The 24,641-nt window shown below is 49.9% G+C and overlaps 1 protein-coding gene across 4 annotated transcripts in view; it reads left to right on the top strand.

Annotated features, from left to right (window-relative positions):
- LOC133771698 (stimulated by retinoic acid gene 6 protein-like) overlaps positions 1–24,641 on the top strand; it is a 49,291-nt gene that overhangs the window by 14,966 nt on the left and 9,684 nt on the right. For all 4 annotated transcript variants that reach the window (XR_009867612.1, XM_062207918.1, XM_062207917.1 and 1 more), the window contains 8 exons: positions 3,008–3,138; positions 8,266–8,386; positions 9,645–9,690; positions 12,064–12,192; positions 14,146–14,216; positions 15,269–15,380; positions 17,401–17,554; positions 23,945–24,020. Coding sequence is in view for 3 of the 4 variants with exons in the window: in XM_062207918.1 (XP_062063902.1) it covers positions 3,008–3,138; positions 8,266–8,386; positions 9,645–9,690; positions 12,064–12,192; positions 14,146–14,216; positions 15,269–15,380; positions 17,401–17,554; positions 23,945–24,020 (840 nt within the window). In the remaining variant the exon portion in view is untranslated. The remainder of the gene's footprint in view (positions 1–3,007; positions 3,139–8,265; positions 8,387–9,644; positions 9,691–12,063; positions 12,193–14,145; positions 14,217–15,268; positions 15,381–17,400; positions 17,555–23,944; positions 24,021–24,641) is intronic.

Below are 24,641 nucleotides of genomic sequence, written 5' to 3'. Positions count from 1 at the left end.
CTTCCATTCAGTGATTCACTCCCCAAACGGCCACAGTGGCCAGGACTGGGCCAAGCTGAAGCCATACTAGTCTCCTATGTGGGTGGCAGATCCCCAAACATTTGGGCCATCATCTGCTGCCTTCCCTGGTGTGTTAAGAGGAAACTGGTGGGAAGCGGAGCCGCTGAGACTTAACCTGTCTCCAATGTGGGATGCCAGTGTGGCAGGCAGGTAGTGGTCCAGGCGTTGACTGCACAGTGTCTCTGACCCAGGCACTGAACCACTTACTTTACTTGCATTACTTGGATGAACCCCTTGCCAGTCTTGCAGGATGATGAAATTTGTCATCTTCATGCAATTGATGCGAAAACTCAGACTCCGAGAGGTTAAATGGCTTGCCCACGCTCACACAGCTAACAGGTGACCAGAGCTTTAACTCAGAGCAGCTTGATAGTCTCTGATGTTATAACCTGAGCAGGCTCAGGCTGTGAGGCTGAAGTCCTGGCCTTAGACTGTGGAGAAAGGAAAGACAGCCAGGATATCAGCCCCGGGGCCAGGGATGACCAGGACTTCTAGTTGAGAAGCTCATTCCAGGTACCACTCCCCGGGGCAGGCAGCCCTTCCCAAGCTTGCAAGGCAAGGACACATCGGGGAAGCAGAGGAAAAAGCAGGTGGCTAAAGATCTTGTTTTGTCCCAAGCAGTCGGCATACAGGGACTGGTACAGGAGTTGATGAGAAATGGGAGCTCAACTCTTTGAACTGAATGCTAATGGTGCCATTGACTCGCTCCCTGGCCACTTTCTCAACAACACTCTTGCTTCTCTGAGTAATTCCAGCCTACTGTCTTCACCGTGGAGTGGCCCCTGCTCCTGGCACCCCACAGCCTAGTCAGCAGCTCTTCCTGTGCTGTCCACGGTGACTCTGTGCCATGGACAGAAGAGGGGTTTCCTTCAAGATGGGGAAAATGAGTCTTGCACATCTCCTAAGTACTTGTACAAGTGGGATCTTCATTAAAAATCAATCCCATTCAACTAAAGGCTGACCCACAGAGCTGCACTGAGCACTGGCTCCTTCCCAGATGCTGTGCTATGTCGCCAGCCCAGAGGAGTTTGTAGTTCACTAAGCAAGTGGTAACACAGGGAGCCATGCTGACGCAGGGACCTGAACAGAGTGCTGAGGGACCGCAGATGGGACAGGCTGATTGACAGCAGGTGATGGGGAGGGTGCTTAGAAGATGGGCTCTTTACCTGGGCCTTCCTGGTGGAGATGAGTGAGCCCCATGGAGCCTCCCACCTGCGATGCCTGGCTCTCCCACCCCTCTTGAGTTTTCAGTAAGGTCCCACTCACCTGGGCCTCTTCGTTGGGAGAGTCCTTTCCTTTTTCCAAGTGCACTGGCTTACTCTGTTCCAGTCCAAGCTGTGTTACAAGAAACCGATATCTACTCAAGATTCTTTACCTGGGAGGAAAAGAAAGGATACTTGATCCAATCATGGAAATCTCACAGAAACCAACACAGCAGGCCTCATGGGAACTGGGTGTCTTGAGATGGGAATCTGCGAGAGTGCTTCTTCAGCCCCACCATCTCTTCTGGGCCCCCTCTGCACATTTTGCTGTGTTTCTGCCAGCTGACCCAGGACCTTGACCTTCCTCTAGCATTGATTCTGATCCCAACTTGTAATGACTTTCCAGACCAAGACTTTTAAAAAAGAGATTTATTTATTTATAACTCTGAGAGGCAGAGTTACAGAGAGAGGGAAAGACAGAGAGAAATGTCTTCCATCCGCTGGTTCACTCCCCAAATGGCTGCAACGGCCAGAGCTGCACTGATCCGAAGCCAAGAGCCAGGAGCTTCTTCCGGGTCTCCTACGCATGGGTGCAGGGGCCCAAGCACTTGGCCATCTTCTTTTGTTTTTCCAGGCCATAGCAGAGAGCTGGATTGGAAAAGGTACAGCCAGACTCGAACTGGCGCCCATATGGGATACCAGCACCACAGGTGGAAGCTTAGCCCACCCGCCACAGTGCCGGCCCCAAACCAGGACTTTTAACAGTGAACTGGCTCATGTCTTCCATTCATCAATCCCAAACACATGACCAGACATCTGATTGGCCCATTCAAAGACAAGTGGTCACCTATAGTCTGATCAGAACAGGAAGGCAAAATTTTAGGTCTACCCAGTTAGGGCTTTTTGGTTGGGCCTGGGGATTAAATTGACATAAGACAGATCAACAGGAGAAAAGCACACACATTGACTTCATACAAGCTTTATGTGACACAGGAAATGATCCAAAGATACAGTTAAGGTTGCACAAGTGTAGACTTGGGCTGGACCCAGAGGAGTAAGTTGTAGAAAAGTGATTAATGATGTGGGGAGACCAGCAGGTAAGAGCTACCTTCTAAACTCTGTGTAGAATTCTATCAGCCTCAACTTCCTGGTCTGTGATGCCAAGCGCGTTACTTCTGTGTAGGGAGGGCATCATTCACATGGGCATTTCATCCTGTGTTTCTAACAAGCAGCCTTCAGATCAGAGTGTCTTCCTGTATCTGCTGGTAAGTGTCTTCAGCTCAAAGTAGTCAATGTGCCAGAGTGGCATATTCTGGGACAATATGTCCTTTACCCCTTCAACAGTGGGGCAAACATGGTGCCAGCAGCAGACCCTGTTCAGGGACAGTGGAAGGAACAAGTCACACATGACACATGGCCTGCTCCCTCAGACCTACCCAGGACACACTCCTTGTTTTGGTCTCCCATCATCCCACTTTGCTTTGTGTCTTGGCTGCACAAAGTCCTTTCTTGTGTCCTCTACCAAACCTGGATCTGCTCTGGAGGAAGCGTTTGTCTTCCTCCCGTCGGTACCCTGAGTCTGTGCCTAGCCCCTGTCTGGCGTAGAGGGCCTCAGGAGGCAGCCATTGCAATGAGTGGTTCACCGTCTGAGGGTCCTTGCTCCACGTGGGGTCACCACTCTGGGGCTGATCTGGGGGAATGTCTCAGCCGGCTCTGGCCTCATAAGCTGTTTCTGTTGTTCACAGGCCTCTGGACTTCGTGGGCACTTTTAGTAACCGATGGTCCTATGGAATTGCCTTTGGGGCCACAGCCAACAGGGTCATGTTCTTGTTCTCCGAAGGCTACCAGCCCATGCGTGTCCCTCAGTGGGCCCAAGGTACTGAGGCTGCCTCCAACTTGCTGGGAATTTCACCGTAGAGATTCTTAGATGCTTGCTGTCAGAGACCATGTGGCTCGGGGGCTCTGGGACCAGGGGATAGATTTGGATCTGTCATGTTCTTCCCAGACTGTCATTTGCCCAAGGTCAACGCCTAGGTCACAAAGCTGCCAAACTTACTTGCGGGGCTTTTCCTCAGTTAGATTCAGCTGTCCTTTATTTATTTAAAGACTTATTTATTTATTTGAAATGCAGAGTTACGGAGAGAGAGAAAGAAGGATCTTCCATCTGCTGGTTCACTCCTCAGACGGCCCCAACAATCAGGGCTGGGCCAGGCCAAAGTCTGGAGCCAGGAAGCTTCTTCTGGGTCTCCCATGTGGGCACAGGGGCCCAAGTACTTGGACCATCCTCTGCTGCTTTCGTAGGCTGTTAGCAGAGAGCTGGATCAGAAGTGGAGCAGCCAGGACTCAAACTAGCACCCTATAGAGGATGCCAGTGTGGCAGGCCGTAGCTTAGCCTGCTGCACCACAGTGCCAGCCCTTAGACGTGATGTAACATAAGCCCAGAGAGTCAGTTCTTCCTCACCTACACTCCAAAAGCTCTCTGAGTCATAGCCACGCCTGCCTTCTTTGTGTCCAGGAGCTCTAGGATTCCTCTTAGAGGACAGTGCCTACTTCCTCGGCCCCTGCCCTGAGGCCTGGTCTTCCCCTGTGCCTCATGCTCTTCTGAGGGAGCAGTTCCAATCTACAACCATTTGCAACCCGCTCTGTCCAGCCCAGTTCCCTCTCGGGGGTTCTAAGCCTAGACAATCAAATGCCAATCAACATCTCTTTAGTTTTTTGGGGAAATGCCAACTGAAACCAAAATGATGTACAGTGTATACCTCTTCAAAGTGAAGTTTGCACAAATGCTTATACCCTGAAACCACGGCCACATCTAGACAATGAACCCTAAAGATTTCCTGTTTCCCTCTCTGATCTCTCCTCCCTTCCTCTCCTCTGTCACCTCCCCTTACCCCATCTCCAGGAAACCACAATCCCCTTAGGTTTTCACGGATTTTTTTGTAAACAGAATCATTGCAAATGTACTCTTTTCTGGGAGGGTGAAGGCCTGGCTTCCTTTACCCAGTGTAGTGGTTTTGAGATTTGTGTTCATTTAGCAGGTACCAGGAGTTCATCCTATTGCTAAGTAGTATTCCTCTAATGGATACACCACAGTTTGTGTATCCACTCACTTGTTGATGGACAGCCAAGGGGGAATACAGAAAGAGAGAGAGAGATCTTCCATCTACTAGTTCGTGCCCCAGATGGCTGCAATGGCCAGGGTGTGGCCAGGCCAAAGCAGCCTGAAATTCCATCCTGGTCTCCCTTGCGGGTGCAGGGACCAAGTACTTGAGCCACCTTCTGCTGCCTTCCCTGGGCAATCAGCTGGGAACTGGATGAGAAGTGGAGCAGCCAGGACCCGAGCCGGTGCCCTCATGGGTGCAGGTGAAAGAATGCACTGCACCATAATGCCAACACCTGAGCGTACTTTTATGTGCTGGTTTGCTATTCCTAAACCTTCTATGATAAAGTACCACTCAAGTCATTGACCTGTTCTTAAAAACTGGAGTTTTCATTTTCTTGTTGAGTTTTAAGAATTCTTTATATATTCTAGGTCCATTATCAAAGGTATGAATTGCAAATATTTTCTCCTAGTCTGTGGCTTGTATTTTTATCCTCTCAATAGATTCTTTTGAAGAGCTAACATTTTTAATTTCATGAAATCCAATTTACTCAATTTTTTTCTCTATGGATCATGTTTATGACATCATGAAAGAAATCTTTGCGTAAGCTAAGATCATTGTAGATTTTCTCCTGTATTTTCTCCAGAAGTTTTTCAGTCTTGAGTTTTGCATTTAGGTCTATGATACATTTTGAGTTCACTCTTTGGCATACCATGTGGGGCATGGATCAAAGTTCTTTTTGCCTTAGGGTAGCACTGTTTGCTACCAGAGCCTGTCCTTTGCCCATTGAATGGCCTTTGCACCTTTATTGAAAATCAATTAGTTCCATGTGTGTGGGTCTATTTCTGGACTCCATTCTGCTCCACCCAGCTCTGTCTAGCATTGCAGCAATACCACACTTTCTTGATAATTATACATTTAAAATAAGTCTTGAAATCAAGCGGTACTAACTTGCCAACTATGTTAATTTTCAGTGATTTTAGGTCCTTTGTATTTCTAAATGAATTTTTGAACAAGTTTGTCAATTTCTATTTTAAAAAATGCTGGGATTTTGGTAGAGCTTGCATGGAATTTGTAGGTCAATTTAGGTTGAATTGACATCTTAAAATGGATGCTTCAGACCCCTGGGAGGAAATGTCTATTTATTTAGAATTCCTTTAATTTCAGCAATATTTGTAGTAATCAGTGGATACATCTTTCTCATCTTTCGTCAGATTTACATCCATTTCATATTTTTATTTCTGAATGTTCATTGCTAATTTATTGAAAGACAGTTGATTTTTGAATATTGCTCATATCCTACATTACTAAGCTCATTTATTAGTTCTAGTGACTTCTTTATAGATTCCATAGTATTTTCTATACAGACAATGATGTCTGAATCAACCAGTTTTGTTACTTCCTTTCCAACCCAGAAGATTTTACTTCTTTTTCTTGCCTAATTGCATTGGAAAGAACTTCCAGGACAATGCTGAATTCAAGTGATGAGATCAAGAGTCCTTGCCTTGCTTCTCAGGGGAAAAGCCTTCTGGTTTTTGTTTTTCTAAATCACTGATTATAAGCAATTCTATATTATGTGTCTTGGAGAAATTATCTTCTTTAGTGTGTGTTTTGGGTTTGTAGAGTAGATTTTTTCATTTTAATTTTACTCAGATTTAGAAAAATTTCAGCATTAATTATTTTCTTTTCTTAAAAAAAATATTTATTTATTTGAAAGAGTTAGAGAGAGGCAGAGACAGAGAAAGTCTTCATCCACTGGTTCACTCCCCAAATGGTCACAGCGCCGGAGCTGGGCCGATCCGGAGCCAGGAGCCAGGAGCCAGGAGCCGGGAGCCAGGAGCCGGGAGCCGGGAGCCAGGAGCCAGGAGCCAGGAGCTTTTGCTTGTTTCAGGCAGAAGCATGAACCCACTGCATTCCTTTTCTTTGTTTTGTTTGTTTTATTTTGCTTCTTTTTCTTTGTAAGTCCTGGACATCAAAATTTTGATTTACTTCAGTCTTCATTTCTGAAATGACTTTTTCTTAAGATCCCATTTTTTTCCTGGGTTCTCTGACATATCATCAAACATTCATTTTCTGCAGTCACTTATTTTGGCTTCTCACACTCTGATTTATAGATTTTTCATGCCTAGGCTATCATTTTCTTAATTTCTTTTGGCATATATAATTTCTTTTGGCAGGAATATTTAAGTATTGCTGCAGTTTTTACCTGTGTTAAGGGCATCTTTCTGGACTGCTGTATTATTGACAACGATATTTTTCTGTTTACCATTTTTATCTTATAATAACCTTGGGATTTGACTATGATACTTTCGTGTGGTTCATTCTTTTAAAAGATTTATTTATTTATTTGAAAGTCAGAGTTACACACACAGAGAGAGAGAGAGAGGAGAGAGAGAGAGAAAGGTCTTCCATCTGTTGGTTCACTCCCCAACTGGCTACAACGGCCGGAGCTGAGCTGATCTGAAGCCAGGAGCCAGGAGCTTCCTCCTGGTCTCCCACATAGGTGCAGGGGCCCAAGCATTTGGGCCATTTTCCACTGCCTTCCCAGGCCACAGCAGGGAGCCGGATCAGAAGTAGAGCAGCCAGGTCCCGAACCAGCACCCATATGGGATGCCAGCACCCCAGGCCAGGGCGTTAACCCGCTGCGCCACAGCGCCGGCCCCTCAGTGGTTCATTTTTAAGTGAAATGAAATTTCTTAAGAGGGAGGGCTTGGCTAGAGCATGGTCTCTTGCTTCATGGCTTCTATTTGCTCAATGTGATTCCATCTACATCTGCATCCCTCCTCTGTCAATTATCCTCTGTCTACTCCTATCTATACCTGCCCCCCCAACCCCCGTTCCATATTTTCTGAGTCTGCGTCTTTCTCCCACCTGTTTCTGGACTCACAATGTCCCAGTTCTGTCTCCTTTGGATTTTACAGCAGTTGATGCTGGGCAGGAACTGGGGGGCAGGGTGCTGTCAGCATCGTGAGGGCCCCGGGCCCAGACAATTCCCGCATCTTCAGACCCTGCTGCTTATACTCCCCAAGCCTTAGCTGCTCTTCCACCTTCAATGTCCAGTTGGTCTCTGCTGGAAGTGCTGGGTTCCCGGCTGCCCTGGCTGCTTCTGCAGGAGAGTGCAGGGAGATTAAACCCGAGGCAGCTGTAGCTGCCGTGCTGTGCTGCCAGCATGGACCGGCCGCAGCCAGCCACTCCTTGCCTTTGGGTGAGAAATATCCTTCCCTCCTCCTCCTCTCCATCTTCCAGACTCCCCCACATACTGAATAGCCTTGACAAGTGATCACACCTCCAGGAAGCCTTCCCTGATAGCCTGTCCCCGATGGAGGTCCCTGAAGCAGAATGAATGTGGCTGTGTTACAGCACATGTCAGACCCTGACGTTGCCACCTGTCTTCCCTGTTGGACTGTCAGGCTCTCCAAAGCAAGCATCTTGTCCATCCCCCTTGTCCTTGGTGCCTGGCCTAGGACTCAGTTCAAAGTGAACACTAGGTAAAGTTCCTCGGCATGACTGCATTTTCCAGAGCCCTGGTCAGTCCAGCTCAGAGCTGGTCAGCAGCAGAATTCCTATGACCGTGGCCTTGCGTGTGAAGTGGGAGGGGTTTCTCCACGTAGCATCTCACCTCTGGAGGGTTGCTGGGGTGCATGTGCAGTGTGTGACCTTCCGTGATTCTGGCTTTGTCCGTCTGTCTGTCCCCTTCATGCTGTGGGCTGATGCAGTGTAATCATCTCCGTGGAGAGCCCAGGGCCTGGCACAGAGCGGGCATCAGGAAGGGTCTGTTTGCACAAACAAATCAAGGCCATTTCATTACTTATCTGTTGCACAACTGAAAGCATCAGGTCCACGGTTCCCCTGGGACGGGTGGGAAGGGGCGCTCACGGCATCTCTGCTCCTGTCTCTCCCAGCCTTTTTGCTGCTGATTGGAGGCCTTGAAGTCGGCCTGGCCCACTTCCCCTTCTTTGCCTGCCTCTCGTCGCAGTTCCGGCTGGTCAGCTCCATCCTCGGCTTCTGCTACTCTCTGATCTGGTAAGATGGACGCAGCCTGCCCGCCCTCCCCTGGCACCTGCGGCCAGGGCTGCACTCTGGGTCAAGGGCTGAGGAAGCAGCAGCCCTTCTGTGACTCTTCTCAACACTGCCTCAGCTTCTCCTGGGGACGTTTGCATGGCTTAGCCTGGCCTGCGGGACCTCTACAGTCCCCAGCAGGGCGTAGCACGCAGCCCCCACCAGATGAGACTCCGACATTCCTTCATCTGTCCACTCATTCTGTCACCTCCCACCACGAGCCAGAGAACACTCTGGAAGACACGACAGATGCTCTTGCTCTTGGGCTCTGAGTTCTGGCCTCTTGTCTGTATGTTCCTGTTCCTTGCGAGGATCATCACCCACCCCCCATCCCTCCCCCCATCCAGTGGTCAACAGGTGCACCTGCTTCATGAGCATCCCTCCCATCAGTGGGCAACTTCCTGACCTGCACCCTGAGCTCTGTGCGTACTCATTGGGCCCCAGAGCTGGCACCAGGGGACTTCTTGGCTGAGTAACCCCTGGGACAATGCTACTCTGCAGCCACCAAGCCTCATTTCCATGCCACTGATTCCCTGGCTGGGCCTGCTTCCCTGCGCCAGCATTTTCTGGGGGGGGGGGAGGGTGTCCCACAGTCCATCAGGGGTGACTGGCAGGAGACACACCAATGGCTACAATGCCAAAGTGCATAGTGGCTTCTGTTTTAGAAATTTACAAGGAGGGTATCCATGTTTAGGTATGGAGTCGCATCTCATTCACCTCTGTTGGGCTTCTGACCAGCATCGAGGGTGGTGGGACTGTCTCAGCAGCACAGGTGCCTTGGGTGTGTCGTGTTGGGGGCCCTGGGACCCATGAATGCAGAGTGGTGGTGACAGACAAGGTCATGCAGCGGCAGAAAGAGCCCCAGCCACAGAGTCGAGAGACCTGGGTCTTAGTCCTGCTCTGCCTGCATCTCCGTGAGACCCTGGGTAAACTCTGCCAGCTCTGGGCTTCCATGACCTTCCTCAAAGACATGGCAGGGAGAGGCAGGTGAGCTCTCTGAGCCTCCTCCTCCATGGGTTCTGAGGTTGTGTCCTCCACGAGGCCACATTCAGCGCAGGTAGTGTGCACCTGTTTCAGTACAGGAGGGGCCTGATCAGGGAGGATTTGCTTGGGGGCCTGGGAACCAGCCCTCCCTCGGGACAGGTCAACTCGGGCTGCTGAGATCTGGCCAGTTTTCATGGGGCTGCTCCTGGGGCCCCCAACATTGATTCTGTTCCTGCAGGTTTGTTGTCACCATTCTTCAAGTCTCCCAGTGCCCCCACGGGCAGGTAAGTCCCTTGGACCTGGGTTAGGGTGTCCATCCCTTCACGATGGCCGATTGGCTGTGTGACCCCAGACAAGCCTCTGCTACTCTCTGGTCCTCAGCTTCTCATCTGTGCAAAAGCAGAGCTGGGGCTGTCTGCTCACGATGCTTCCATCACAGACAGGTGCTGCCTCATTCCATGCTCACGGTGGCACTGAAAGGCAGGAAGCTCTTCAAGCCTATGCTACAGGCGAGGAAACAGAGGCCCTGGCGTACGCTGTGGCTTGTGGGAAGCAGCAGAGCCGGGAGCGTGGCCACATCAGGCTGATGCTGAAGTCCATTTCTTTCCCCTTCACGTAGCCCCAGTCTTTGTGCCTCTACAGTAGGAGACTGGGGCTACATGGATCTCTTGTGACTTTACTGTGCATTGTCCTCGTCAGAGATGGTGGAAACCAGTTCACCTGTCTAGCCCTGGACTTCAGGACAAGGAGGGAAAGAGCGGTGTCCCGTGGCAGCGAGCAGGGCCATCAGACAGGCTGTGGGGGAGGGCGCATGAGAAGGCATCCAGGCCGGGACTCCCCGGAGCCTCGCCAGACCTGCCCAGGCTTGATCTCGGTGGAGGATAAAGGGGCGTGGCAAGGAGAGGTCTGGCTGGGCTGGACTGGAAGGTGAGGCTCGTGGCTGGGCCCTCCCTCCATGCCTGTACCCTGGGGTTGACGGCAGCAGCAGACCCTGCCCCCAGGCGCGCCCCCACCCCGGCCACCGATCACGGTGCCTGGGACTGCAGATTACGGTATTTCCTTAGGTACCCTGAGATCGCCCAGTGTTCTAGAGCTGCTTTTGAAATTCAAAATACCCATGGTTAACCGGGGAAGAAGCAGGATCCTCCTTCTGTGTCCACAGTCTCTGTAAGACCCGCTCTGCTATGTGCCAGGTGCCGTCCTGGGCACAATCCCAGGAGTTGAGCTCCACGGACAGTGTGTTAGGGCTGTCCCCATCTCATGGGGTAGAAAGATGAGGCTCGGCCGGCAACGTGACTCACAGCCGTAAAGATCACAGGCAGAATCCTGATGAAGGAACTAAGACGTGGTCCCCTGTCCTCCGGAATCTCCACTGGAACACTATTGATAAAAATGCGACATTGGAAATATTCTAAACTGTCCAAAGTTGGAGGAAATTTTAACAAAGTTGGCTTCATCCTACTCACGCATGGTGGGACAGCAGCATCACTCAAGTCTGCAAGGCGACAATGGCACACACACCTGCGTGTTGGGGCCATCTGGTTTATACCACAGATAGAGGGAGGCCAAGGTGCAGGACAGGGACACACGGACAGGGGAGTCTCAGCGCCATGAGTGTAGGCCAGTGGCGGGGGTGAAGGGAGACACGAGTCCCACCTCCCAGAGGGTCCCTGTCCCCCCTCACATCACAACGGCAAACCCTGATTCCCCACGGGGACGCTGGCACTCCAGAAATGTAGTAAGACATGAACCACCCAGGAGCCTGTGACTTGTGACAGGTAAGTCACAACAGTACTTGTCTTAAAACAGTGAGAAGCACTTTTATTTTTCCATCAAAGTGACACTGGCAGCAGAAAAACTCCATGCACCATCCTCACAGACCTCTTCCTCCTCCATCAGCCTGGGTGGCTCCCAGCCTTCAGACAGTCATGCTCTTCCCTCCCACCCTCTCTCCCTCCTGCCTTCTGTTTTTATTTTAAGATGGCCTTATTTATTTGAAAGACAGAGTTACAGCGAAAGAGAAGGAGAGACATAGAACAATCTTCTACCTGCTGGTTCACTCCCCAAATGGCTGCAACAGCCAGAGCTGGGCCTGGCCAAAGCTAAGAGCTTCATTTGGGTCTCCTGCATGGGTGCAGGGGCCCAAGCACTTGGACTATTTTCTGCAGCTTTCCCAGGTGCATTAGCAGGGAGCTGGATGGGAAGTAGAGCAGCTGGGACTCAAACCGGTGCCCTTATGTGATGCTGGCAGTGCAGGTGGTGGCGGCTTAACCCACTACACCACAGCGCTGTCCCTCTTCCCCATGTCTTTTTCGTATGTGTTTTTTTCCTTCCGGGTCTCTTCCTCCCACCTCCCTCCCTACCTCTGCCCCGCTGTCTCATGTTTTCCAAAAACAGCAGTCAAATTCCTCATCAGTACAAAAGGCATGAAGCTGTTTTTAATCAAATAGAATCCAGTGCCAGGGCCTGGTTCACTGTACTCCAAGTCCGTGCTCGTTCTCACGGTGCAGGACTGGGGAGCAGGAATCGGCTACTGACTTGTAAGCTCAGAGGAAGTCGGCCTTGGAGGGGCCAGCTGGGCAGGCAGGGTCCTGTCCACGGCTTCCCCTGCTGGCTGGCCCTCCCCCACCGAGAAACCGGGTCTGCTTCTGTTGCAGTTCCTGGGGAGGTATGAGGCCGTCGTGTTCCACTGGCCCTCGCTGCTCTGCCTCGCTTTCCTGCTGGGCCGCTTCCTGCACATGTTCGTCAAGGCTCTGAGGGTCCACCTGGGCCACGAATTCCAGGCGGTGAGTACTCAGCATAAGCACTGCAGGCACTTGGGAGTGCGGATGCTACCATGACATCTCACACTCGGTTCAGAGGCTCAGACCCCGAGAGGTGGGTTGAATGGTCCAGGATCACCCCGCTAACCTGTAGCAGGGCCAGGATCAGGACGCAGTTGGAGTCTTTTCTTAACCCCTGTGGCACCCAGCCACTTTGGCTTACAGCACATGGCCCAGCTTGGAGGCCGTGCTGGGGTCAGTGGAGGTCTTTTGCTCTCCCCACACCTCACTGTGGAACCAGAACCTGGGGTTTCCAGTGAAACCTGGGTGTCATGCCACTTGGACTCACACGTACAGTCTCTATCACCTGGCTTTGGAGGGGTCATGATGAGATTGTCTTACTGACCTTTGGTTATCTGTTCAACATGAGCATGTGACAGAGCAAGCTAGGCCGTGCAGCAGTAACAACAAGGCCCCGGGTCTCAGTGGCTTCAAACAGTAAGGGTTTACCTTTCAGCACTGTTACATGGTGACCATGATACACGGTATGCTGGCTGCTTTCTCCCACCTTCTCCCCACGCGGTGACCCTGGCTGAACATTCACAGATTGGCAGAGGATGGGGAATGACAACATGAGGAAATACATGCTAGCCCTCAGCGTCCCCACCACCATTCAGCGGTTATTGGGCAAAGCCAGCATGTAGCCGCACACCCTCTGAGTGGGCGGGAGGGCGCCATCCTGTAGTACAGAATGCCTAGGAGTAGCCTCAAGGCTTGGGGTCTGGGGGTGCTGTGTCCTGCAGCTGCTTCAGGGCAAAACGAGAAAATAACACTACGGTGTTCCTGTCCCTATGCCATCACCTCGGAACTTTTTCAGATTTGAATATGGAAATGAAGTCTTCCCAAGCTCCCCTAATTACAAAAGCAGGGAGGTGCTTGTTACAGAGTACAGAGGTTTATCTAAACACGTGCTTTTGTCAGGTTTATCTAAACACGTGCTTTTGTCAGTGGGGGAGGCCTTGATTAGAAATGGAAGGATGCCTTCCTGCATTCTAACAGCCACCTTGTGCTGGGCAGACACTGGGGTCCACAGCGGCTCAGGTAATTCGCACAGTCACCTTTTGAAGGGTGGCGCTGTTTCCTGCATTTTCTGAGGAGGGGTGAGAGGTAGGGGTGTCACTTGCTTGAAGCGCACAGTGGGAAGCCCGGCAGGCAGGATTCTAGTCGCATCTTTTGGACTCCACACAACATCCTGGGTGTACACTCTCACCCTGCAGCCGTGTGCACGTCACACATTCGGCGACACAGCTGGCAAGCGGGGGAAGCTCACTGCAGAGCTCATTAAAGCATCCCCTTGAAGATGCTTTCCACGTGATGAAAAAATGAGACGGGAGCAAAGGCTTCTAAACCAGAAGTAGAAAGGGCGGGATTTGGGGCCGGCGCCATGGCTCAACAGGCTAATCCTCCACCTGCGGCGCTGGCACTCCGGATTCTAGTCCTGGTCGGGGCCCCGGATTCTATCCCGGTTGCCCCTCTCCCAGGCCAGCTCTCTGCTGTGGCCTGGGAGTGCAGTGGAGGATGGCCCAAGTGCTTGGGCCCTGCACCCGCATGGGAGACCAGGAGAAGCACCTGGTGCTCCTGCCTTGGGATCAGCGCGGTGCAGCGCGGCGGCCATTGGAGGGTGAACCAACGGCAAAAGGAAGACCTTTCTCTCTGTCTCTCTCACTGTCCACTCTGCCTGTCAAAAATTAAAAAATAAATAAATAAAAAGGGCGGGATTTGGGGTGTTTCCTTGTGCATGCAGTGGCCCCAGCTGTTGTGGGAAGTCACCGGGCCTCTGAGGGAGAACAGCTTCATAGACGGGGGGCAGACCCTGCCTGTCCTTGCAGGGAACCGAGCTGCCTGGGGGTGACTAGGTCTCGTTCCCCGTGGCTGCGCTCCGTGGTGATCCGAGCGCGCCCCTCTCCCTCCTGACAGGAAGAAAGCCCCATGCTGGAAGCGCACCAGGCCCAACACGTCCAGGAGCTGCTGCGGAAGCCGCGCCCGCTGTAAGCGCCAGTCCTAGGGGTTCACCCGCAAGCCGCCCCGCCAGGAAGGGTAAAGGACGGAGGTGGTCAGCGGCAGGGGACGCGAGAGCTGGGCCCCTCCCCGCCCCGTCCTTCAGCTCCGCGTCTGTGTTGGCCTCGTGCCTCCTTCCTGGTTATTCTAAGGAAAGTCCCATAACTGTGTTTCATTGGATCAGATGGGATCACGTGCCACCCCTGAACCAATGAGTGTGGCTGGGGGGACTGGACTACACTGATTGGCTAAGCCTGTGTCACGTGGGGTCAGGAAGTGATGGCCACCTCTGTTACTTCGGGCCCCGGGTCGGGGGAGGGGTAGTCCCCCTAATTAAACCTGTTATTAAAGCTGTTATCAATAGAAGAGGAAGTAGATATTGGCCAGGCAAAAGCACCAGAGCGTCAGGGATCACACAAGCCGGCCCACCTCCACCTCTCTGTCCTAGGGGATGGACGCTTCCAATCCCCGGTCACACAGTGGCAAAGCTAGTACTGGGTAGAGCTAGATTTGGCTCCACAGAGCTGAAAACCCAAAATAATAGTGGCACAGACAAAAGAGAGGTTATTTCTTTCTCTTATAAAACAGCTCTAGACACAGGCAGCCCACACTCACCCTGCACTGTCCACCATGGCTGTTCACTGGAAAACTCACCTTTCTGTCTTAGTACCTTGGTGCGTGCTTGCCATCCTCAGTGCATCCTAGGAGTCCCGTATGGCTGCTGGCGCTCCAGCCTGGACCTGCCACTGTGTTTGCACTGCAGACAGCAGTTTAGAAGAAAAGAAGGGGCCAGTTCCCTCTGAGCAGGTCCCACACCACCTTCTGATCACATCTCATCGGCCTGAACTTAGGTGTCACTCCTAGCAGAAGTTAACAACTTCAATGTTTCTGTTTGGTGAATTGCCGCTCTCCCCAAAAGAAAACCTAGGGGGGAATGGACACTGTAGGAAGTACCAGCGTTCCTCGTAAACGCCAAGACGGGGTGGGGGGGGTGATGTCCAGATGAAGCGTAGCCTCTCTCTCCTTGTTTGTTCATTCACAGAGAGAAAAAGAAGTCTTGGTTCCAAACCAGGATATATGAGTGGGACCCCTGCTTTCACTTCCCCAGCAGAATGATCGGAACTATTGTGCTGGCTTTCATCTGCCTGTATCTGGTGAGTAGCTCTAAGAAAATATCTTTGTGTGTTTTTAAAGAGTATTTGAATGGCACAGTGAGTGTCTGTGTGTGTGAGCGAGAGAGAGAGAGAGAGAGACAGAGACAGAGACAGAGACAGAGAAATCTTCTATTCGCTGGTTCACTCCCCAGCCATGCAGCCCAGAACTCCATCTGGGTCTCCCATGTGGGTGACAGGGATTCACGTATGTGGGTGACAGGGACTCACGTACGTGGGTCACTTTCCTTACACATCAGCAAGGGCTGGATTGGAAGCAGAGCGGCCAGGACTCAGACTGGCACTCTGATATGTGGTAATGGCACCACAACCAGCAGCTAACCCTGCCACGCCACAACCCCAGTCCCTGTTTTCATGTTTCATACATGGGACAGGGTAGGGGCTGGGGTTGTGAAGTCTGTGGGACAAGCAAATGTTCCTAAAAAGCCAAGTAACAATCAAGGTAAAGAGGTACAATAACTTGACCCCTCCATTTTGACCCCAAGGTCACTTTGGCCCATATAGTGAATATTACTAGTAAAGTAACCCAAGCAAAGTCAAACTGATAATGCTTAAAACTGCACACAGGAGTGCTGCGTGGGTGTTTGGTAGGGGAGGCAGCGCTCCTCCACGTGGCCACTCAGGATCCTAGAACTCTCCCATCGTGTGCCTTTACGCTTCCCAAGGACCTTGTCACCACCTGTGTGCAGAAGGGGAAAGAGCAAAGAGAAACACATGTGTCCAGGGGAGGAGGCGGTCATGGACTGGGTGTGGAAGGGTCACACCTTCTCTCCACTGGCAGTGGATTTGTCCATTTTTCAGCTTTAACAAAATACCCAAGGGCCGGTAACGTATAAAGAAAAGAGGTTTCTGTATCTCTCAGTTTTTGGAGGTTCTAGGGCATGGCACCAGCAGCAGATCGTGATAAATGACATCATGTGACAGGGTTCACAGGGAGGGGCCGGTCTTGCTCCTTTGTAACAGCCTTCTCCCAGGAGGTAACCAGGATCCCCTGAGAACTACCTCCCCAGGGCATTTTCCTCAATGCCCCAATCTCTTCCCACTAGCTCTCACCTCTTCAAAGTACCATAGCCTCTCACATCACCACAGTGAGTACCAAGCCTCCAATGCAGGCCCCCTGGGGGTACAAACCACGGCCAACGGATAGCAGGGCGAGAGCCTGGTTATGTGGCCGTACCTGATACCAGGGAGGCTGGCAGGTGTGGTCTGGCTCTGTGTCCCAAGAAGGGAGAAGGGAGTTTAACTGAGGGACAAATAGAGTTTTCTGGACCAATGACTAGCCCCTGTGGAGTTACCATGCTCTTATGTAGATTGAGTACTCACTGGCATGTGCTGGGCCAAGACCTGGAAGAAAGCCAAGAGCTGATTCAGCACAGCCCTGGCCCGGGAGAGAGAAGCCGCTAAGATGAGGCAGGAGGTGTTGAGGTGGAGGGAACGTGCTCTGGGAGTTCAGGGAGTTACTCTACTTTGAGCTTCTGCCTGAAGATGGTAGCATCTGAGCTCCACTTTCGGACAGACGCACGTCCCTTGGGTGGCGTGGAGAGGCAGCAGAACTATGCAAGCAGTGGCACGAGGACAGGATGATAGGATGGGGGGCAGTTGTGACACGTGGCTGGGAAGCAGTACCTCCTCTGATCTTGCCCCTGCTGGGATCAACGAAGGGGCGCACTGGGAGATCCAGCAAGAGTGATTCCCACGGTCCTCCCTGACTCAAAGTGAGTCATCCTTTTCATTCTGATTTCACGAACGTTGGGAGACCCCGAGTCCTTGTGGGGCGGGGTCTTGTACCCTGTAGGGTGAAGAACGGACTGTGAGCTGACTCCTCCCACCCAAGAACGCACAGTCCTAGTCATTGCAGGATAGCCGGCATTTGGAGTCGATTTCAGAAGAGTTGGGAGTGCCTGGCAGAGACTGGCCTCAAAAGCCAAGGGACAGCCCTATGTCACAGCCATGCTGGGCTGCACCCAGGTGAGACCTTGAGGCTTCTGCTCTGTGTCCCCAGTTCATCGTCACGGAGTTCTGCGTGTTTGTGTACATATGCGATGAGCTGGATGTGTTTGAGGCCAAGCTGGAGGGCTACCTCACCTCCGTGAACCAGACGGGCGCCCTGACCCCAGTCATCCTGCAGGTCAAAGAGCTGATCAGTGTCACCAAAGGTAAAATCACCTGCCATCTCTGTCCCTGCCATCAACACAGGAGAGAGAGAGGAACCCACAGCCGGCATGGGCGTGGGGTGATCATTGCTGTGCAGACTGATGTTAGCTGGCTGAGAACTGGTCTCGGAGGACAATGTGTCAGAGCTGACATAGACTGCCCTAGGTGGGCTAGAAGGACAAAGGGATCCAAACACAGGTCATCATGTTAACACCTGAATTGGACTGAATGGACTCTGAAAATTTTCTCAGCATCAACCCTGAGTTTTCTCTAAGATCACATGAAAAGTTTATCTATATCTTTGAAATTTTATCTACATTAACTTTAAAAAATTCGATTTCTTGAAGTCATTCCTCCTATTGAACTGAAAGTTTGTATCTTTTGACCAACATCTCCCTGGTCTCACCCCCACCCACCCCTGGTGACCACCGTTCTGCTCTCTGCTTCTGCTTTTTTTAAAAAAATATATATATTTATTTATCTGAAAGGCAGAGTTACAGAGATGCAGAGGGAGAGAGAGAGGAGTCTTCCATCCTCTGGTTCACTCCCCAAATGGATGCAATGGCTGGAGCTGGGCTGGTCTGAAGCTGGGAGCCTGGAGCTTTTTCTGGATCCCCAACATGAGTGCAGGGGCCCAAACACTTGGGCCATCTTCTACTGCTTTCCCAGGCCATAGCAAAGAGCTGGATCGGAAGTGGAGCAGCCGGGACTTGAACTGGTGCCCATATGGGATGGCAGCACTGCAGGTGGTGGCTTTACCTGCTACACCACAACACTGGCCCCTGCTCTCTGTTTTGGTGACTGTGCCTTTGTAGCTTCCACGTACAAGGGTGATCCTGCAGGATTTGTCCATATCTGCCTTGCTTAGTTCATTTACTGTAATATCCTCCAGGTTCATCTATGTTGACAGAGTTTTGTCTTCTTCCTCTTCCTCTTCGTTTTCTTCTTTTTTCCTGGCAGAATAGTATTCCTCTGGGTGTATACCCATTTTTTTTATCTGTTCATCCATTGATAAATACTCATGTTGATTCCATATTTGGTTATTGCGACTAATACTGCAGCAAACATGGGAGTGGAGTTATCTTTTTGGCTTGCTGATTTCAGCTCCTCTGGCTATTTGCCCAGCAGGGAGATGGCCAGACCATATTGCAGTCTTTCTTAAACCTTTGGAGGAACCTCCATAATGATTGTCCTAGTTGATGTTCCCACCCGGAGCATCCATGAGCTCCTTTCCCCCACATCCTTGCTGACATCTTTTTTGTCGATAGCCATCCTGTGAAGTGTGCGGTGATTATCATCGTGGTTTTCATTTGTGTTCCCGGATGATAAGCAATAGTGGGTATTTTTTCATATACCCTTTGTCCAGCTGTGTGTCTCCTTCCACAGGACGTCTACTCAGGTCCTTTGCCCTTTTTGCGTGGTAACAGGAAGGTCGCTTCATCTTCAGATGGAAGCTTTCTCTGAAGATGACATGTTCTAATGAGAACTTCAGGGAGCAGGGTTGTTCACTTCTCCCAGATGAGGAAGGGCTCCAGGCGAGAAGTCAGGATCAACTCACCAGGACAAGTCATGACCCCTCTTCTGGCCTCTGCTTCTTCATCCGTAACATGGGCTTGGATAGGGGTGCTCAGTAGTTTCCAACGGCATTTCTAGTCCTGATATTTGATGGCCACAGAGTTCAAAATGCTCCCTAAGCCGTGGGACGGATGGTGCAAGTGACTGTCCCCCTTCAGATTCATGAGTGGGGAGAGCACCGAAACCAGAGAGGAGCAGCTTCCGTGTGAGTTCTCCGCCTCCACCTGTGTATGTCCCGGCAAGTCCCCTGTCACTGCCCCTTCAGAATTCCCAAGTCTGATGTCGCCCTGGACACTTGGGTTCGTCCTCAGCATCACGGGTCCCTGAGTGTCACACTCAGAAAGCATACTACAATCTTTAGTCCCCACAGTGCCCATTCCAAGTGTTACTTATTTTCTAAAAGTTACTTATCTTTTTTTAAGATTTATTTATTTGAAAGGCAGAGAGAGGGAGAGTCAGAGAGAGGTCTTCAATCTGTTTTTTCACTCCCCAGATGGCTGCAACGGCTGGTGCTGGACCAATCTGAAGCCCCAGGAGCTTCTTCTGTGTCTCCCATGTGGGTGCAGGGGCCCAAGCACTTGGGCCATCTTCCACTGCTTTCCCAGGCTATTAGCAGGGACCTGGATCAGAAGTGGAGCAGCTGGGACACATGTCTCCCCTATGGGATGCCAGTGCTGCAAACAGCAGCTTTACCTGCTATACCAGAGTGCTGGCTCTTCCATCCTCTGGTTCACTCCTTAAATGCCCACAACAGCTAGGGTTGGGCCAGGCTGGAGCCAGGAGCCTGGAACCTCATCCAGGTCTCCCTCATGGGTGGCAGGGACCAGAGGGCCTGGCCTGTCACCTACGGCCACCCAGGGTCTGTGTAAGCAGGAAGCTGGAATTGGAAACAGAGCTGGGACCCAGAGCCAGGCACTGGGATACAGGACGTGGGCATCCCAAGCAGCATCTTCACTCTGTGCCAAATGCCCGGCCTTAAGTCCTGCTTTGGAAAATCCTCATTTCCCTCTCTGTTCTGGGCGAGATTTTTTTTTTTCCCCCAGGGAAGTTTTTAAAGCAAACCTCAGTTTCTTGTTCTGGGAACATTGCAGTGAATAGACTCACCGTGCTCATTCCTGTTTTAACGAATTTCTCGCAAGTATACACACTTTGAGGATGAAGGTAAAACTGACCATGTTGCCTGGTCTCTTCAAAGCTTTAACGTGGCCATGCTGTTGCAACAAGACAGGTTTCACCTGCACTCAATTCCCTGTTGCCTGGGAAGGTAAAGGCATTCCATGAGCATGTGAGGCTGGGCTCCCTCTGCTGGCAGGGGGCAAGTCTGCACTCACTGTGGACAAACTCTCAACCATCTGTCCCTGTGTGCCCCGCAGAGGGATTTATGGGGAAGTAATCATATTCTTTGAGTTGGCAGTGATCTGGGAAACCGAAATTGCTCGATCCTGGTGAGCCAGGCACAAGGCGCAATTTGAAACTTGGATGGAAATCAGCTTTCATTTGTCTTTCTTTTCAGAACAGCTCAGTGGAGATATAGTTCACACACCTCCCAATTCAGGCCCTGAAGTATACAACTGGATCTTCCGTAGCGTATTCTCAAGGTTCTGCAACCATTTCCATGGTCAGATTTTGAACTTTATACCACCCTCCCCTAGAGCATCCCCAACCCTCCCATCATACACAATCGTTAATTGACTTCCTGTCTCCATGGATCTGCCTATTCCACACCTGTCACATAAATGGGTTCCTAGACGATGTCACCTTCTGTGACTGGCTTCTTTCACCTAGCATGATATTCACAAGGTTCATCCATACTGTAGCTTTTTCTTATTTTTTTATTCCTTTGTATTGCCAAATACTATTCCATTGTATGGATAGATGGCATTTTATTTTTTCAGTCATCAGTTCATGGATGTCTGAGTTGTTTCAAAGTTTAGGCTGTTATGATAAATACAGCTGTGAAATTCATGTTCAAATTTTCATATACCTTGGGTATACACCTAGGAGGTGAATTGTTGGATCATATGGTAACTCTATGCTTGGTCATTTAGGGAAATTTTAGACTATTTTCACAAACAGCTGCATCATTGTATTTTCCCATCAGCAATGTAGGGATTCCAATTTCTCCACAATCTCATCACACTTACTATTATTTGTCTTTTTGATTATAGCCACCTAGCGAGTGTAAAATGGAATCTTATTGTTGATTTGATTTTCATTTCCCTAGCGTTTAACTATGTTGAGCAGCTTTATATGTACTTATTGGCCATTTGTATGTATTCTTTTGAGGTATGTCCATTACGATTCCATGGTCATTTTGAAATTAGATTATTTGTCAATCTATTATTGAACTGTAAGTAGTCCTATATAATCTGTATATAAATCCCTTGTAAGATAGATGATTTGTAAATTTTGTGGGTTGCTTTTTTAAGAAAACTTTCATTCTGTGGGTTGCTTTTTTTAAAAAAAAGTATTCATTTATTTAAAAGGCAGAGGGCGAGAGACAGAAAATGAGGTTTTCCATCTGCTGGCTCATTCCTTAAATGGCCGTAGCAGCCAGGGCTGGGCCAGGTTGAAGCCAGGAGTCTGGAGCTCCATCCAGGTCTCCCGCATGGGCGGCTCCCCCACACGGGATGCTGGCATCGCAGGTGGCTGAGCCCTGGCTCCACTCTTTCACGTCTTGGGTGGTGCCCTTTGAAACACACACGTTTCCAACTTAGATGGAGTTTGATGTTTCTGTTTTTTCTTTTTATCACTTGTTCTTTGGATGTTATATGTAAGGAACCATTTCCTCACTCCGAGTCCCAGAGACGTATCCTCATACTTTCTTCCCAGAGTTTTATAGCTTTAGCTGTGACATTTAACCTCAATCTATGTTGAGTTAATTTGTGTACACAGTTTGAGGCAGGACTCTAATTCCATTGCATGTGGACTTCCAGTTGCTCCAACTCCACTTGCTGGAAGGCATACTCTTCCTGCATTGAATCATCTTGTCATCTATGTTGACAGTAAGACGATAATAACTATGAGAATTTACTTCAAATTCTCAGTTCTATTCCATTGACCTATTTGCCTGTCTTTATACCAATATCATGTTGGCTTCATTACTGTAGCTTTGGACTAAGTTTGAAATTGGGAACTGTGAGTCCTGTAATTTTATTTATTTTTTGGGGGATTATATTTCCTATCCTGGGTCCTTTTATTGTTGTATGAATTTTAAGATTAGCTTGTCACTGAATGCAAAAAATTGGCATTGGAATTCTGACAGAGATTGAGCTTGTAAACCATTTGAGGGCTATTGTGATGTTAACAGTGAATGTCCTATGATGAATCTGAGCTGTCTTTCCGTTAATTGAGGTTTTCTTTAATTTCTTTCAAAGTCGTTTGTAGTTTCCAGTGTACAAGTTGTATGTCCTTTGGCTGAATTTATTCTTAAGCATTTTATTTTTTTCAATACTATTTTTAAAGATTTATTTATTTATCTGAAGGCAGAGTTACAGAAAGGCAGAGGCAGCGAGAGAGAGAAGGTAGAGACAGAGAGGTAGGTCTTCCATCTGCTGGTTCAGTCCCCAGATTGCTGCAATGGCCGGGGCTGCACCAATCCGAAGCCAGGAGCCAGGAGTTTCCTCTGGGTCTCCCACGTTGGTGCAGGGGCCCAAGGACTTGGGCCATCTTCTACTGCTATCCCAGGCCATAGCAGAGAGCTGGATTGGAAGTGGAGGAGTGGGGACTCAAACTGGCACCCATTTGAGATGCCAGCACTGCAAGCAGCGGCTTTACCTGTGACACCAGAGTGCCGGCCCTCTTTCCAACACTGTGTAAATGTGATGGTTTTCTTCATTTTTAGAGTGTTCAATTCAAGATACAATTGGTTTTTTACATACTGCCATTATATCCTGCAAATCTTGCTGTACTCATTCATCAGTTCTAACAGCTTTTTTGGTGTGCATTCCATAGGTTATTCTATATATAAGGTCATGTCCAGTGTGAGTAGAGATAGCTTTCCTTCTTCCTTTCTAATCTGCATGTATTTTAGTCTCTTTTTCTTGCCTAATTGCACTGGCTAGAGATCTGCAGTACCATGTAGACTAGATGTGGTGAGAGTAGACATTGCTTTTGCTGTTGTTGACGTTAGAGGAAAATCATCGAGTCTTCATCAGTAAGTGTGGTATGAGCTGTGGGTTGTTGGCAAGGTACCTTTATTAGGCGGAGGGTGTTCCCTTCTAGTCCTTCTTCGTTGAGTGTTTTTACTCCTGGAGAGATGTTGGCTCTTGTCAAATGTTTCCTCTGTACCTGCTGAGAAGCAGCATCTACAGAGGCTTTAATCCAACCCATCATCTTCCGTCCTGGTTCTACATCCCTCTCTCACAAACGCACCAGAAGCAGATTCTACATGTCAGAAGCTTCTGAAGGGTGGAGAGTCAGCATCCAGGAGCTCTTCTTCTCGGTTCTCCTTGACCTTGGTTGCTGCGTAGCCAACATCGCCTTGCAAAAAAAAAAAAAAAAAGTGGCAATTAGAAGTCAAATAGTAATGATGTTTTCTGGGACAGAGGCCATCTATGGTGTGTATTCTCTACGATTTTCTCTTTCCTTTATTCACTGTAAAGTGAAGATGTTAGCACTAAAGGAGAGTATTGCACAGGGAAAAATGTCTAGTGAGTGAAAGCAGAAAAATGAACCAACATTTACTTACCCAAGAAAAGTGTGAAAGGAAGTATAATAGATTTCTGCCTTTCACTTTCTGATACAAGATTCCAACTTTGGAAGTCCCATTTCATGTTTATTTTTTGAGGCCTCTCATGTGACTTTTCATATTCCAGGAGTCTGGGTGGTGACCATTTTGCCTGCCTCCCTCACGTGTGTGAGCTACCTGTTCCACATTCTGGTCTGTTACAGGTAAGAGAGCGCAGAGGGTCATGTGTGTGTCTCTCAGCAGGGGTGTGCATGGCAGGATTTTCTCAGAACTCCTGAGCAGTGCCTGCCAACGCCCAGCATGAGCCCAGGAAGTGAATACAAGGTGCGGGGAATAACCGTGGGAGAGTTGTTGGTAGGAAGGAAGAAGAAAGCACTACTGATCTGACCTTCTATGATGAGCTAACATGATGCTTAGCATCTTCATTTGTGCTTCACCCAACCCTGAAAACAGAGACCCAGCAAAATTAAACAAGTTGTCCGAGAAGTGAGGAGATGACCAAGTTTTCTGACTCGAGGTTTTCTTACTGGCTGCACACACATCTCTGTTGGCTGTCAGGCTTCCCTTCTCTCCTTTAAAACACTGGGCTCCCAGGAGGTGGATCTGGCCCAAGGGGACCTCAGTGGAGATTTAGCTAAAGGGACCAGGAGCATCAACCTCAAACCAGCAGTGCAGGAAGAAGGCCTGACCTGAATATGTAGCGAGCAGCTGCACGCACATAGCAGTTGAATTTTAGGTATCTGTTGAGCATGTCACGCTCGCTCACACTCACTCACACTCACAGGAAGCCTGGCACGAAAGGCCCCAGCTCTCCACTCAGCCTT

This window comes from Lepus europaeus, chromosome 12, assembly GCF_033115175.1.
Source record: "Lepus europaeus isolate LE1 chromosome 12, mLepTim1.pri, whole genome shotgun sequence".
Classification (NCBI taxonomy): Eukaryota; Metazoa; Chordata; class Mammalia; order Lagomorpha; family Leporidae; genus Lepus; species Lepus europaeus.
This window is presented reverse-complemented; position numbering and strand designations above follow the sequence as displayed.